The 14,906-nt window shown below is 40.4% G+C and overlaps 1 protein-coding gene across 7 annotated transcripts in view; it reads right to left on the reverse strand.

Annotated features, from left to right (window-relative positions):
* The window catches only part of tmem94 (transmembrane protein 94), a 33,129-nt gene that overhangs the window by 14,485 nt on the left and 3,738 nt on the right, over window positions 1-14,906 (reverse strand). For 5 of the 7 annotated variants that reach the window (XM_017484104.3, XM_053685094.1, XM_017484105.3 and 2 more), the window contains exons 3-11: window positions 8,451-8,570; window positions 8,222-8,349; window positions 7,233-7,369; window positions 6,890-7,098; window positions 6,576-6,727; window positions 6,126-6,228; window positions 5,937-6,023; window positions 5,705-5,821; window positions 4,053-4,109 (exon numbers count right to left, since the gene is read on the reverse strand). In XM_017484104.3, coding sequence (XP_017339593.1) covers window positions 4,053-4,109; window positions 5,705-5,821; window positions 5,937-6,023; window positions 6,126-6,228; window positions 6,576-6,727; window positions 6,890-7,098; window positions 7,233-7,369; window positions 8,222-8,349; window positions 8,451-8,570 — 1,110 coding nt within the window. The remainder of the gene's footprint in view (window positions 1-4,052; window positions 4,110-5,704; window positions 5,822-5,936; window positions 6,024-6,125; window positions 6,229-6,575; window positions 6,728-6,889; window positions 7,099-7,232; window positions 7,370-8,221; window positions 8,350-8,450; window positions 8,571-14,906) is intronic. The other 2 variants (XM_017484107.3, XM_017484108.3) reach the window with 2 other exon arrangements.

Raw genomic sequence — 14,906 nt, forward strand, 5'->3', positions numbered from 1 at the left:
CATTCACTCACTCACTCTTCCCTTATTTACATAGTTGCATGTACCTAGAAATTTCTTTCAAGACAAAGCTGATGCAGAAGAACCGATTAGGCTTGTGTGAGATAACGAGAATGAAGCGGCCCTACTCAACCATACGCTGCCACAATATTCACACCGACACGGATTTTTATACTAACTGTGCAAATTTGATAATGTCACCTTTTAATGATCAACTGCTGTATCAAGTATGTACCATGCAGGCAAACCCTTTATTTTTTATTATTATTATTTTTTAAATCATCTGCTGTGTAGAGAAACCAAATCAACACCACTATCTGTTGAAGCTGAAAAATGTCATGACTGGAAAACAGAAGAAAGGTGGCAAAACCTCCCTCTGTGTTTGTATGTGCTTGTGGGAGGGTAATATTCTTAACCCCCCCCCCCTCCCTCCCTCCTGTAGTGTGTTTAAATCCCAAATGGTGAAAAAGCCAGTTTTCCTTTCCCTGGGCTAAGATCAGTCTAGTTTCACTGCATGCACGTTTTGTTTAAAGCTTGCCACCTTACAGCTCCAGGGTCTCCAGTTCGATCCTCAGCTCAGGTTACTGTTTCGCATGCTCTCCCTGTGTCTGTGTGGGTTTCCTCCGGGTTCTCCGGTTTCCTCCCAGAGACATGCTGGGAGTTGGACTGTCTGTGCGAAATGACCCCTAGGTGTGAATAAGTGTGCGAATGTGTGCACTGTGCCCAGGGAAGGACTGGCGTCTCGCATCTGACCACGATGAAGCAGTTACTGAAAGATGAATGACTGAATGATTGTTTAATTGATTGTAAAAGTGCCAGTAAGTTACTGACTACTGACTGCTTAATGACATACAACACGGCCACTCAAAACTCAAAGTTTTTAGAGCTTTTAGATGATTCAATGGGGATTTTTATTTGTAAAGAAAACTTGACAGAAGCCTAGAGTGGAGTTCACAAGGTGAGCAGCAGCTTCACCAAACCAAGTTCTTGAATGTAAAAGCATGACAGTTTTTAAACAACTTAAAACACTGAATTTTACATACAACCCCAATTCCAAAGAAGTTGGGACAGTATGGAAAATGCTAATAGAAACAAAGAGGAGTGATTTGTAAATGTACTTTGACTTGTATTTTAACAAAAAATGTATAAAGACAAGGTATTCGGTGTTTGACCTAATCAACTTAGTTTTTTTTTTTTTGAAGATAAACGATCGAAATCGATGCATGCAGCACGTTCCAAAAAAGTTGGGACAGGGGCAATTTAGTACTAATAGCAAAGTGACGAGTTGAAATAAGAAGCTGATGTGAAACAGGTGAGGCAATCGTCTAATCATAGTATATAAGGAGCCTCCAAAAAAAAAAGGCCTAGTCCTTCAAGAGCAAGGACGGGTAGAGGATCAGCAATCTGCCAACAGATGCGTCCACGAATAATCCAAGTTTATACAAGTTAAGGCTTTACTATGCAAAGCAGAAGACATACATCAACACTGTCCAGAAGCACCGCCGACTTCTCTGGGCTTGGTCTCATCCGAGATGGACAGTAGCACAGTGGAATTGTGTTTTGTGGTCTGATGAGTCAACGCTTCAAATAGTTTTAGGACAAAACAGCCATCATGTTCTCCGGGCCAAAGAGGAAAAGGATCATCCAAGCTGTTATCAGCGTCAGGTCCAAAAGCCAGCATCTGTCATGGTATGGGGGTGTGTCAGTGCCCATGGCATGGGTAACTTGCACATCTCTGAAGGCACCATTAATGCAGAAAGATATGTACACAGTTTGGAGCAACATATGCTGCCATCCAGAGCAGGACAACATCAAACCAGCGCATGATTGCATAAGCAGAGAGTGCGGGTGCTAGCATGGCCTCCCTGCAGTCCTGACCTGTCCCCGATTGAGAATGTGTAGCACATTATGAAGCGCAAAATAAGGCAGCGAAGCCCCCGTACAGTTGCACAGCTGAAGAAATGCATAATGGATGAATGGGGGAAAATTCTGCTTGCTAAATTTAACCAACTGGTGTCTTCACTCAGCAACCGAACGCTTAATAAGTGTTATTAAAAGAACAGGTGAGGTTACACAGTGGTAAACAGTCGACTGTCCCAACTTTTTTGGAGTGTGCTGCAGTCATCAGATTTGAACCGAGTGTATATTTTCAAAAATAAATTCAATTCACAAAGTAAAACATCAAATAATGTCTTTTCAATATAGTACAGGGTGAACTGAATTTTCAAATGACTCTCTTTTTTTTTTTTTTTTGCATTTTCCATACTGTCCCAACTTTTTCAGAATTAGGGTTGTACAAAAATACTCATATAGCGTACCTAATCGATGTATACGTAAGACGTCTGTCCACAGCACTTGCGTGTTTCATGCAAAGTGAACAACTGCAGACATGAAAGAATGAACTGAAGATCCGAAACAAGACGCTACCGCAAGTATATAAGCAAGTTCATCTATCTATTCATGCATCTATACCATCACCAGAACCTTTCGGATTGACAAAGCTTCATGCGAAGTATCACATGAATTTACATCAACTCAAAGTAATGTGATGACAGAGAGCTCATTCCCATGCTGTCATCTCAGGAAGTACAGCCAGTACTGAGAGCAGTACAAAAACATGCAGAGTGTGCATGTGACTGGTGCAGGACCTGCATGAGCACCAAAGCTACAAGCTAAAATAAATCGACAAAACACACCTTATAAAACTTTAGCTCTTTGTATGGCAAGATCAGTTGAGCAAGATGGAAAGATAAACATTACACAAGCGTAAAGGAACAAGAGAACAAAACAGCAACAAATGCCAGTATAAAATTACCATATTTTCCAGACAACAGGTCGTTCCAAAACTTAAGACAAACCCCGTAACATTCAATCTGCTTGGAGGAACAAAGTGAATACACAGTATGTCGCTTCTCTGTACATGGAGTACTAATGAACAGGCATTTTTATTTTGCATGATGTTTTGCTTTACTACTGGTGTAGTGCAGTTTATTTTTTGTCCTGTTACAGCTGCCATAGTGCAGCGCTATATTGTTTCCTGAGCTGAGGCCTTCAACAGAAATCACTTTAGAGGTAGCTTTGGTCTGAAAGATCACTGTTGACGACAGCTTGACATCTAGTTTTCGTGGGTAGATTTTGTAATTGGATCGATCAGTACATTTACATGGACAACAATAATCCAATATTAACCAGATTAAGACGATACTCTGATTAAGAAACTACCACGTAAACAGCAATTTCTGATTAACTTAACCCGACTAAAGGAAACACAAATGGAATTAAGACATGTGGAGTATTCCTGTTTTAGTCGCATTATCGACACATATTACAGACATGTAAACACTTTAATCACACTATTAACGTCATGTGGGAGTTTTCACCGCATTGTGCGACAGGACACGATCACACACGGCAGCGCTCAACCGTTTTACGGCAAACAAGAGAGCACGGCTGCGTCCAAAACCACGTACTTACTTACTATATAGTAGGTGAAATACATGTACTTCGGCTACTATATAGTAGGTAAGTACGCGGTTTGGGACGCAGCCCACGGCTTCAAGCAGTCGTCTATTTGCACGTATAGTATGACAAATAAATCACTGCACTTGAAGCTTTCGTGAAATCAAAAATAAAAACCCCCAAAACTGTATACGGTACCATAACTTAGGCGAACTGTCCACAATGAAGTGTGCCGTTAATCGCTCTATGTTCTATAAGATGTAAAACGGGAACATGAAAGGAACATTCTAAAAGCGACTCATGTAAACACCTTAATCACAATATTGTCTTATTCAGAATAAGGTCAATAATTAGATCATTGTTGTCCATGTAAATGTAGTCAGTGTTTCCCCTACTTCTAATCAAGTCAAAGCACCTAGTTAGGGGCCAGGTGACTTATAGTCCAGAAAATATGGTAACCCAATATTTCTGTGTAAATACATAAGCAATGGCTGAGTAAAAATAATATATGATGCTGGTGGTGGTGGTGATGGTGGGTTTATCCAGAGTGGGGCAACGAAAGGAGAAGGGAAAAATGAGGAATACAGAGGATGTACCTGGGAGGACATCACTTCCGTGTAGCTGCTTAGAGTGTCCTCAGAGAACTTAGCCAGCTGGGACGAGAGAAGAGGTGGATTAAATCCTGTCTGGAGGCGCCAGCGTCTCTAGTCGCTCACCTTTGCTCTCAAGGAACACACTAAGCCTTCCTAGTGCTCACCTAAGCTGAACTCATCAACTCACATCTAGCATGGTTAATATACATGCCGCATACATCGTATAGAGGGGCTGTGTTAAAGAGGAGCTGGAACGAGAGCTTTAAGAGGAGAAAGTGTTAAAGCCGCTGTCAACTTACTTTCATAATCAGCTTCTTATTATTAGCTGTGGTTTCTGTGGCCAAGCCTCTGCTGACTGTTAGAAAAAGAACAACGCTGCAGAGAGATTTTTTATTTTCGTTTTTCCCCCAACTGCTGTTTCTGTGTGCCTGGTTTAACCTAGGCAGGACTACACTGTGGGTAGGGGATGTCATGTATAAATGAGATTTAGCAATATGCTGGTCATTCTTCACCACAGATACAGGAAGTGAAGTTCCTTTTTTTTTTTTTAACCACTCAATATTTTTCCCCTCATGAGCAAAACTATATGAAGCTAGTATTTTTACATACAATATTTTTTTGCACAGTAGATTACAGGTGATATTCTTTTTTTTTTTTTTTTCAATAAAGTGAGAGAGTCATGTGACTACAAAGAACCTCTTCAACAGCTGCCCATGATGTATCTGTTTGTAAAAGGCAGGCCTTGCTGTTAAGTTTAAGAACAGCAAACTACCTTTTACATCTAAAGCCATAACTGTGCCCTAACCGCACCGTTGCAATATGATGCTATGTTGATTGGTGTAGCTAGAAGCAGCACCCTTAAAATTAGGCACAAAATACGGTGATATTATTTGACTCATGTCTATAAAAACATGGGTTTTGTGGAAGCTCTGTGTTTCCTGCCCACTTTTAAGAACCGGGAGTCCTGCCGGGTTGTTTATGTTACTGGGGAGACGCCACTGTCAATCATTATCATACATTTTATGGCAAAAGTTTGTGGACACCTGACAATTACACCGATATGTGCTTGTTGAAAATCCCATTCCAGATTTAGTCTCCGTTTTTTCTGTTATAATAACCTCCACTCTTCTGGGAAGGCTTTCCGTTAGGTTTCGGAACACATCTAGGGATTTGTGTTCATTCAGCTAGAAATAAGTGAATGAGTTCGGCCTGGGATGCAGCTGGCATTTCAGCTCATCCCAGAGATATTCATGCGGTAGAGGTCTCGAGTTTTAGCAAATTATGTCTTCATGGACCTCACTTTGTGCACAGAGACACCATCATGCTGGAACAGGTTTGGGCCCCTTAGTTCCAGTGAAGGGAAATCTTGATGCTGCAACGGCATTCAATGCAATTGTGTGCATCCTACTTTGTGGCAAAAGTTTGGCGAAGAACCATACATAGGTGTGATATTCAGGTGTCATCATACTTTTGGCCATATAGTGTGGCAGATATATCTCCCACAGCCACACAGGTGTATATAAATGTACGCTTCTTAAGTGACAGTATCATGTCTACGTTCTTTGTATCACAGGGAATGCTGTAGCCATGCTGACAGAGGCTTTAAGGTGTTCAAATCAAGGCGTTAGTGAATTACAGCTATGACGTGAGCTCACCAGGCCTGTTGGAGAGTTGCGGCTGAATTCTGCTAATACTCGTGCCTCTCCATAAGCGATGACCAGGACCCACATGATAGGAAACAGCAGAGGTAGAATGGGCAGCACTCCCATCATCTACGTACCATATGAAGAGAGAACAACAACCATCAACACACCAACACACACTACCATAATGAAGAAGCCTAGTGCTTTAATCTCATCTAGGACTACCTGAGAACAGGAGGTTTACCTGCAGCTGAAAAAAGTTGAATTGCCCTGGTGTTAGACCTGGAGTGCCACAAAAATAGCGGATTGTGTTCACAGTAAAAAATGCCACCTAGAAAACAAACAAACAAACAAACAAAAAAAAAGGCAGTGATTTGTAAAAGTATATATATGAAAAGTGTAGAATGGATTTCAAGAAGATTCTTTGACATACCAGGACAGCAGGGCAGGCAAACTTCGCTATAAGGGACTGCACCGTGAAGCGTTCATTATCGAGAGCTGTGACTGGTCGCGAGAGAGCGAGATCAAGACTGTTCCTGTTGGTGGGGGGGAGAGGAGGTGGTTAAGTCAGACCACAAAAATGATATAGTCTCATGGCATAATGCTCACTGTACGCAGTGTGACTACATATAGTACATGTCCTCAAGAGCAAGATCTAGAGCTAGCTTTCAGTGTGCATCTACCCTTAAAAATATTACCCCATGGCAATCATATCAAATACTAACCCCCCCCCCCCCCCCCCCCCACCACAAAAAAAAAAAAAAAACGTTCCTGAAATACAAATGCATCTTATTAAAATGCGCCAACATTTATCAGAGATCATGAATACAATACAAAGCCATATTTTAGTTTGCTATAATTCTTGTTTGCTGTTGGGAATTACCTGATATTGTCAAGAATGGGTGTGCGCACCACCCTGAAGAGGCGGTGCTGCTGGGGGCTGTGGAGCCCCTTTCTATTATTTCCTCGAGGGGAGGGAGGAGGGGAGAATGGAGGAAACAGATCTCCAGGCTCCAGCACAATGTGTTCATCATCCTAGTAACAGGCATGTCAAGGTGAGACAGGCAGGGAAGGTCATACAACAAACATGTCTCCTGGGTGGTGCATAGTGCTATATCTCAATAACAAATCAGCTAACACACACGCACACACACACGAACTTAAACCACAGGAAATTAGACACTAACACAAAATCACCTTAATGCCTCTAAGAGAGACGAATGCTTCCTGGCCTGGCCTGAGAGCAATGACATCACCTTCCACCAACAGACTGACAGGTAGGTTAACCAACTGCTCGTCACGGTACGTCCAGTGCAGAGACCAGGACAGAGAGGAAGGTGTGTACAAGTCAGGGTATCGAGAAGAGGCCCATCTGATTGGCTGCCCTCCACTCCCTTCCAAGTGAGCTAATAAGATTGTGTAGAAAATAATGTCAAAAAGTCAGTTCAGTAAAAGTTTCCGGGTTATTCAGTAGAACCTATCGATGGTCGTATAATAGAAATAAAATAGGACATTACTGACAGTTTACATTAGCCCTCACCATTCAGATCTGAAATGATGGACTTCAGTCGCCGCAACATCTCGCTCTTCTTCAGTCTCTGCTGACGTCCAATAAGGACGAGGTTGAGCAGCAGCAGGAGAAAGAGCGCAACTGCATTCACCAATTCAATGCCTTCACTGATCAGATAGAGGACGGTCAGTTGTATATACGCAAGCAATCGTGTATCGAATCGGATTTGTTCTTTTAAAGAATATTTCGCTTTTTAAGTCAAGTGTGTCAAAATCAACCGCTTGCTCCCACTGTAGAAACCTAAAGCACACGCAGTCCTTAACTCCACAATGCAATTTAAAATGTCCACATGGGTACAATTAAGTGCATTTTAGGGGCGGAGGAGACATTTATTCAATCAACACACTGATATAAAATACATGCTTAAAAAATCGAAAATAAAAAAAGAAACAGCCCTAAAATCATTTCACCAACTAAATCTTACTGACCACACTATGACACTACAAAGTGGCTTATAAATAATAGTAGCTTTACCTAGAAATATTATAATATATTATAATATTAGACTTGTTTTTGGCAAATAGTAAAAAAAAAAAGTATTAAAATACAAAAATAATCACAAAAATATGTTGATATAATATTTAAACTGCAGTAGCAGAATAGCCTCCCAGTTCAATATCTGTAGAACACACATCATTATTTCTCGAACATTTTAAAAGTACAATATAAATGTTGAGGCCTTCTGATTTTTAACATACGCAATATATTCTTGTCGGATGTTTCTAACATCTGTTTAAGCAGTCAGTTATCCAGAAGTTACTATACTGCTATTATACACAAGTAAAACCTGTTTGTTCACAAAACCTGATGTAAGATTTCCGCCATAAACTGGGTGCCCATATTTATGGTCCATATTTACCCCTTTTATGGTCCAAACAGTTCACTTCCTTGTGTTTGTTATAGTAATTTACAACATCCAGGAGCAGGTGGATTTGAGACACACCCTCAGCCTAACTCACCTGCCCTTTGGCTGCTTGCCATGGCAACACAGCAATCCCAAGACTACGAGCAACATGAAAGCAGCTCCAGGCCAATGGAAGCAGGAGTGACGGTCATTATGGTGGAGGAAACTCTTCGCCCACAGCTCCTGCAAATACAAATACAAATACAAATCAAACACAGCTGAAACCGTCGTACACATATGGTATACGTAATGACGCAAAATATAGTAGACCTGGAGTGAATTACCTGGATGGTGGATCTACGCTGGCTGGGCTTCTGATGCTGCTCCAGGAGGCTGGAGAGCTGATCCCGGAGTGTTCCTAAAGCCTGGGCTGTAGTCAGACCCAACACAGTCACTCCTTCCTCCTTAAATAAAGGGCCATAATAATACATCACTGCAAGTACTCCATCATAACACGAATCCCCTACTGGGCTGCCTCGCTGTGTCGCAGTCGTGTCGTATTTAAAAACTTAAGAAGCATTTATTTGTCAGATATACGTTACAGTACAGAGAGATGCTTTTCATCGCGTATCCCAGTAGCAGTTACACTGCAAAAAATAATATCTTAGCAAGTGGAAATACCTTGAATATAGTATTTCTTGTTAGAAGTTTACAATAAGCCAAATATATATGATTATTAAACCTATTTCGAGCCACCTGTACTCATTTAAAGCTTGAAATAGTCTTCTTCTATTGGCAGATCATTTTGCTCATTTTAAGCATTTAGCTCTAGAAAGAAGAGAAATGATCTGCCAATAGAAACTACAAGAAAACTACAAGCGTGAAATGAGCAATAACGCTCAGAAATAGGTTTAACAATCTTATGATGGGTTCATTGTAATTGTATAAGAAATACTAGGTAAATTTCATATTTACTATGTTCAAGATATTTTCACCTGCTAAGATGACTTTTCCCAGACGAGAGCACCGGGTCAGCCATGATGCAATGCCCCTGAAGCAGAGAGGGTGAAGGGCCTTAATAAAGGGCCCAAATGTGGCAGCTAGCAGTGCTGGGGTTTGAACCCTCGAGCTTCTGATCAGTAACCCAGAGACTTTAACCAGTCCATACAGGATTTCACAGAGGGTTTTTTTGCGATTGTTATGGCCAAAAATGATTTGCTGCTGTTGTGTTTCTTCAAAATTTCTCTGCAAAAATGCGACTCGCTGAGATTTTTTTGTAGAAAACTACTTGAATTGGCAAAATTGCAATTTGCATGAAATTGTCTTTCGCAGTGATGTTCGTTGGTAATTCAGAACTTGTAGCTGTACTCAAGTCCGACGCACGCTCGTTGTGAAGACGTCACATGACACTTCTTGGCCCAAATCTACAGTAATTGGAGCAAGCTCCTCAGAATATTACGGAGATTACTTGCTTTTGCGTTAAATCCTGGAGGAACTGCTTAACCACTGAGCCACTACTGCACATTTTTAATGCAGCAAGCATATGTATAATTATTCACACGTATAAAGAAAAAAAAAAACTTGCTGTATCCTAAATATAGACCATCATTTTCATGATGTATAATATGTACAATTATAGCTTAATTACCAAAGTGGAGTCATCTCAAAATATATATTCAGAATTCTTATTCAATAATCGTGAGAGTATTTAACAAGGAAAAGAACGGAGGAAAAAAAATGAAACCAAACCGTAATAACAGCAATGGAATATTGTCTAGCCATATATGATATATTATGTCTTCATGTTTTAGATATACTTTGGTGCTTTAACAAAGTAGCACATGGGTTGAGTACATGTACCATCTGCGAAACAGCACTTCCTCTAGCTGGATGAACTGAGAACTTTCTCTTTTTGGGAAGTTACTCCATACAGAGACTTCCATAATTGTGTGTGAGCGTTTAAACTCTCGTTAAAGCGTTATTTATTCGTGCGGGTAGTGGATTTTAAAACTCTTTAGTCAGACCTTTCTCTATTGATTAAAAATTGACAACAAAAATAAAACATGGGCGAATGCAGGCAGGATTTTGATGCATGGAAGAAAAATCGAACACATCTGCTATGAAGAGTGCACGCCGGCTGCTTTTGCAATTCAATGCTACAAGACTTTATGCAATGTAGAATTGAACATGCATTGAATTTCGATGCACATCTCAGGAAGTGCACATCTTTTGATGGGTGTTTCATGGTCTGAGCAAGGCAAAAAAACAACAACTACTCTTTTCACTGCCTGAAAAGGCCAAAATCAGGAGAGTGTGTTCCCAGAGTATCTTTTTGCACCCCTTTGTAATCTCACTCCCACTTGTGTATTAGCCAGGCTCACACTGGAGCCATGCATGGAGCAACCGTCTATAAATAAACCCAACAGTTTCCCACAGCAGCTGGAGAGAGATACTGAGTTAAATCCCCCACACTGAGGGAGCATGTGCAAACATCTGCAGGTTTGTCGCCTGCCTAGGCTTCTTACACATTCACTCACTCTCTTTTGTTGCCTCTCTCATATACAAAGAATAATGAACAATTTCACATAATTGGACATATCACTATAAATAAAATGTAAAAAAAAAAACAACAAAATAAACCTAGAAGCACTCAAGATGGAATGCGTCCTCGTATTCGAACGGCAGGGAGGTAAAGACACTCGAGGTGAACAACCAGCACAGCTTTTCTACAGTATGCTGGCACTTCTAACACACAGCCTACTCACATAATCCTTCCAGAACCGAGCTGCATCTTTCAGGATCATGGCCAAGTGCGTGTGTGAAGCTGTTAAGCTGACGCGACAGTGTGTGTGGAGTGTGTGCGGGTAGGTCAGGACAAAGTGTTGAACAAAGCGGGGGCTGCTGGATAATGTATGCTGCTGTTTCAGCATCCAGACTGTGAGGTCCAGACACCACCTCTCTGCCCCTGAGCACTGAGCCGCTCCGCTAACGAGCAGAATGCCAAAACTTCGTCGCTTTTCAGAGGATAATATTCATTAGAGGTTGACCGACAGTGGATTTTGCAGATAGCGAGAACCGATTAATAAACCGATAGTTATTACAAATGATACTGAATGAAAACATAATACTCAAAGTAAAATATGTCTGAACTTTATTGCAGAAATAAAAACAGTACTGATTGTACCATGAAAATTTACTGTCCTTTTAAAAATGAAATAGATATATAAATATTAGAGATGCACCGATGTATCGGCCGATAAAGGCAATTTTTGACGCTATCAGCCGTCGGCCAATGGTTTAGAAACATCCAATGATGAGGGTCGATTATAAGAGGGCGGGAAAACACATCAATTTTGTGCTGTGTGTAAAGATGATGTCTCTTGTGCGGAATGATGATAAAACTGCAGTTTGTAAGCTCTGTAATCTCTGCACCGCTAAAATTTTATACCGGTTGCTGCAGTAGTGAAGCGGGCGTTTCGGCAATATAAAAAGGTTTATATGTTACAAGTTTGATGTCTGTGATGAAGTAGAAATGCTTTTGTTTGTGGTGAGTGAGTGTGAAGCCTAACAGGAGGTTGTTTTTTTTTTGTTGTTTTTTTTACAATGCAGTCACTTTATATTCTGTTAATATGAATGAATAACATTCAATAAGTTAAGAAATCTTACTTTAATCTTCAGAATTGAGTTCATGTGTTAATGTTAATGTGAGTAATGTGTTTTCTGTTTATGAGACCAGTTACTGTGAAACAACTTGTTGAAATGGAGAGAATAAAGTTTTTATTTGCATTTCTAACAGAATTGTGGAATTAATTATTATTAAATTAAAAGAAGGTTTAAAAGGCAGAACTATTGGTATCGGCCGATATCACTCTGAATAATCGGTTATCGGTATTGTCTGAGAAATTGAATATCGGTGCATCTCTAATAAATATTCATATATATTACCTATTAATAAATATTAAAGAAAATGAACGATGTACGTCCAAACCGAACCAAAGAGTAACACTCCAAACAACAAATAAAAATAGAGATACCCAAAATGAATCAAAACCACTTCAAATAACGCAACAAAATTGATGTCATTTTTATTTCACCTCTAGAGGTCGCTCTCGTACTGTATAATGACAGCTGACCCGATTAATCAGTGCCGATTAATAAGCAAAGCCGATTAATCTTTCCTGTAGTATTCATCTAGTGTGCAGTGTTAATCTATATAAAAAAAAACCACGTATGCTTGAATAAAAAGATCGTACAGAATAATTTCATAAAGTTTGGACATCTTCCACATAGATCATGCAGTGCTGAGAGGTGTTTAGGGTGAATAGAGGGATGCACAGACTGCAAAAAAGAAAGGCTCGGGCCATTAAATAGATGCCCTTACCCCTCCGCATAGCAAACATTCATCCGTTTCAACAAATGAAGCACTTTGCTGTCTCAGCGGCGGCGCTGTGGGCTGGAAAATAAACGTGGGACAGACAGCATCCTCAGTGACCCAGACACAGCTCCAACAAGCAACATGCTGGACCTCTCCTTTACTGCTATGCCTTCCCACAGCTCAGAAATCAATCAATAGACTAACAAGCTGAGGATTCGCAAAACTGACACCAAGTTTCAAAAGCACACTGTAAAAAAATTACACAGCCTCTAAGCAGATTGCACTCCAAGGTAGGTGTAAGAACAAGCTCATCCCCCAAAAAGGCTTAATTATCATACGGCTAATTCATCTCCGTGTCAGCGACATGTGGATAATACCACCTAAAGTGTCATTCAAACAAATATAGAATGGAAGGGGAAGTGCGAGATCAAACGCCACCCCTGAACAAAGGGGTACGTGATTGTAATTATTAAATCATTCAGAAGGACATCTGATGGAAACACATTTACCAAAGAAATTCCTCGATGCGCATCAAAAAACTCGTGACTTTGCCTCAACAAATCATATGATTGGCTAACTGGCTCAGAAAAGTAAAAACAGTGCAACGGCAACAGAACTGGTGCGCAGTGGGTCGCAAAACTGGACTAAACAGCGGACCAAACTCACTGCACAGCATCTCAAATAATCTTTTTGTCACTCTGAAATGCCCAAGACATTTCTATCATGGAAATGTTTCGGTATATTTACCTCCCAGAACTGTCTCAGGCGTCAGGCATCCGACTCCGATCACAAGATAATATGAGGTTTGTGATAACGTTTCAGCTGCGTGTTCTGAAGCGCAAGTCATTTGTTATATTGGAAAAAAAGCCACAGTGACTTCCCCAGTTGCAACAACATCCTAACAGTATTAATACTCAATACTGAAGTTTCCTCGCTCCTCTGTCCTCCAGCCCATGACCCGGAAACCGATCGAAGTCTCTAACTGCACCGTGAGGAGGTGAGGAGCGAGGGGTGAGGAAGCTTCCAGATGAGCTAGGAGCGAGGATACACAGGTGTATCCCATGCCGAAGTGTTTCTTGTCGAAAAAACCTGACACATGTACAAATTCCCCTCCTCCTTTACATCTGCCACAATCTTAAACCAAAAGTCCTTTCATGATATGATGGAATTTTGTGTGAAATATAATTAACTAATAATATGCTTACAATGAGTATTGTAATGAATTGATCCTTGCGTGTCGGGACATGCAAAGCTGCACAGAAGACGAGCTAAATCATGTATCGTACATTAATTCATTGTGGAAGGACCCAGACATTTGACATACATTTAGCTTTATTAAGAATGTTGTTATTAACCAAACTCCAAGAACATAACGGGCAGATCCCTGAAGCGCAGCCAGGTAATCCAGCTGAGCACGGCCATCGTTAAGTGACGAGGATATTCCATTCGACTCGCTTCGATTCCTCTCTCCTAGCATCTCATCCTTGCATCTTTCCCTCGCGTGCTATTGGGGTGGAGCTAGGACGCAAGGACAGGAAATGCACAAATAAGAAACGAGAAGCACCCTCTGTGCCAGTTTCCCTGGAAGTGATGATTTGGTTCTCTTCAACACATGGGATAGAAACGGTGCTTTATTCGCAAATGTTTTAATGCGATATTCCAATTTTAAAAGTTAAATTCGCAACTTGCATGGAAACATAGCTAGTAATGTGAGCACTTAAAAAGTGATCACTTCAGCTGTTGTCCTTGATTTACATTCAGAACGAGACTTCATTGACATTACTGGTGGGAAAAACCGCTTTGAAGGACAGTTTAAAATGTCTGAGCTGATATTGCTCGAGATTCACTTGAACCCGAAGTGCTTCATATACTTCGTCACTGCTACACCGCAATAAAGTTATTCTTCCTCGTGATCTTCGACGTCCGCATCATTTTTAATCCTCCGAGATTCAAATTAGTGAGGAGATTCTCCTTCCTACACACTGATGAGAAATACAGGCGGAACTAAGCAAGTGCCAAAGGGAACATCTTCATACTCAGAAAAACTGATTCTAGTTGTATTTATTTTCAAAATGTAGATAACTGAAAGTGACTAGAGAAAGAGACAAAATTTTTCAGCAGATATTGAGATATCTGAAATATTGGTACTTTTGGAACTTTCATTTTAAACCGTTACTAATAAATATGTCGAATAATAAGTTGTTTAATGTTCAGGGTTGGGAGGGTTACTTGATTACTAAAAATGTATTCCGTTACGGTTACAAATTACGCCATAAAAAATGTAATCAGTAACGTAATCCAAGTATCACAATATGAAAGTAATGTAATCTGATTAGTTTTGGATTACTTCAAGGTCATATATGTAAATAAAGTCAAGAGAAAAGCAATATGATAAAAACATGTTCAATGTTTGGATTTGCTTTAA

This window comes from Ictalurus punctatus, chromosome 13 (genome assembly GCF_001660625.3).
Source record: "Ictalurus punctatus breed USDA103 chromosome 13, Coco_2.0, whole genome shotgun sequence".
Taxonomy (NCBI): domain Eukaryota; kingdom Metazoa; phylum Chordata; class Actinopteri; order Siluriformes; family Ictaluridae; genus Ictalurus; species Ictalurus punctatus.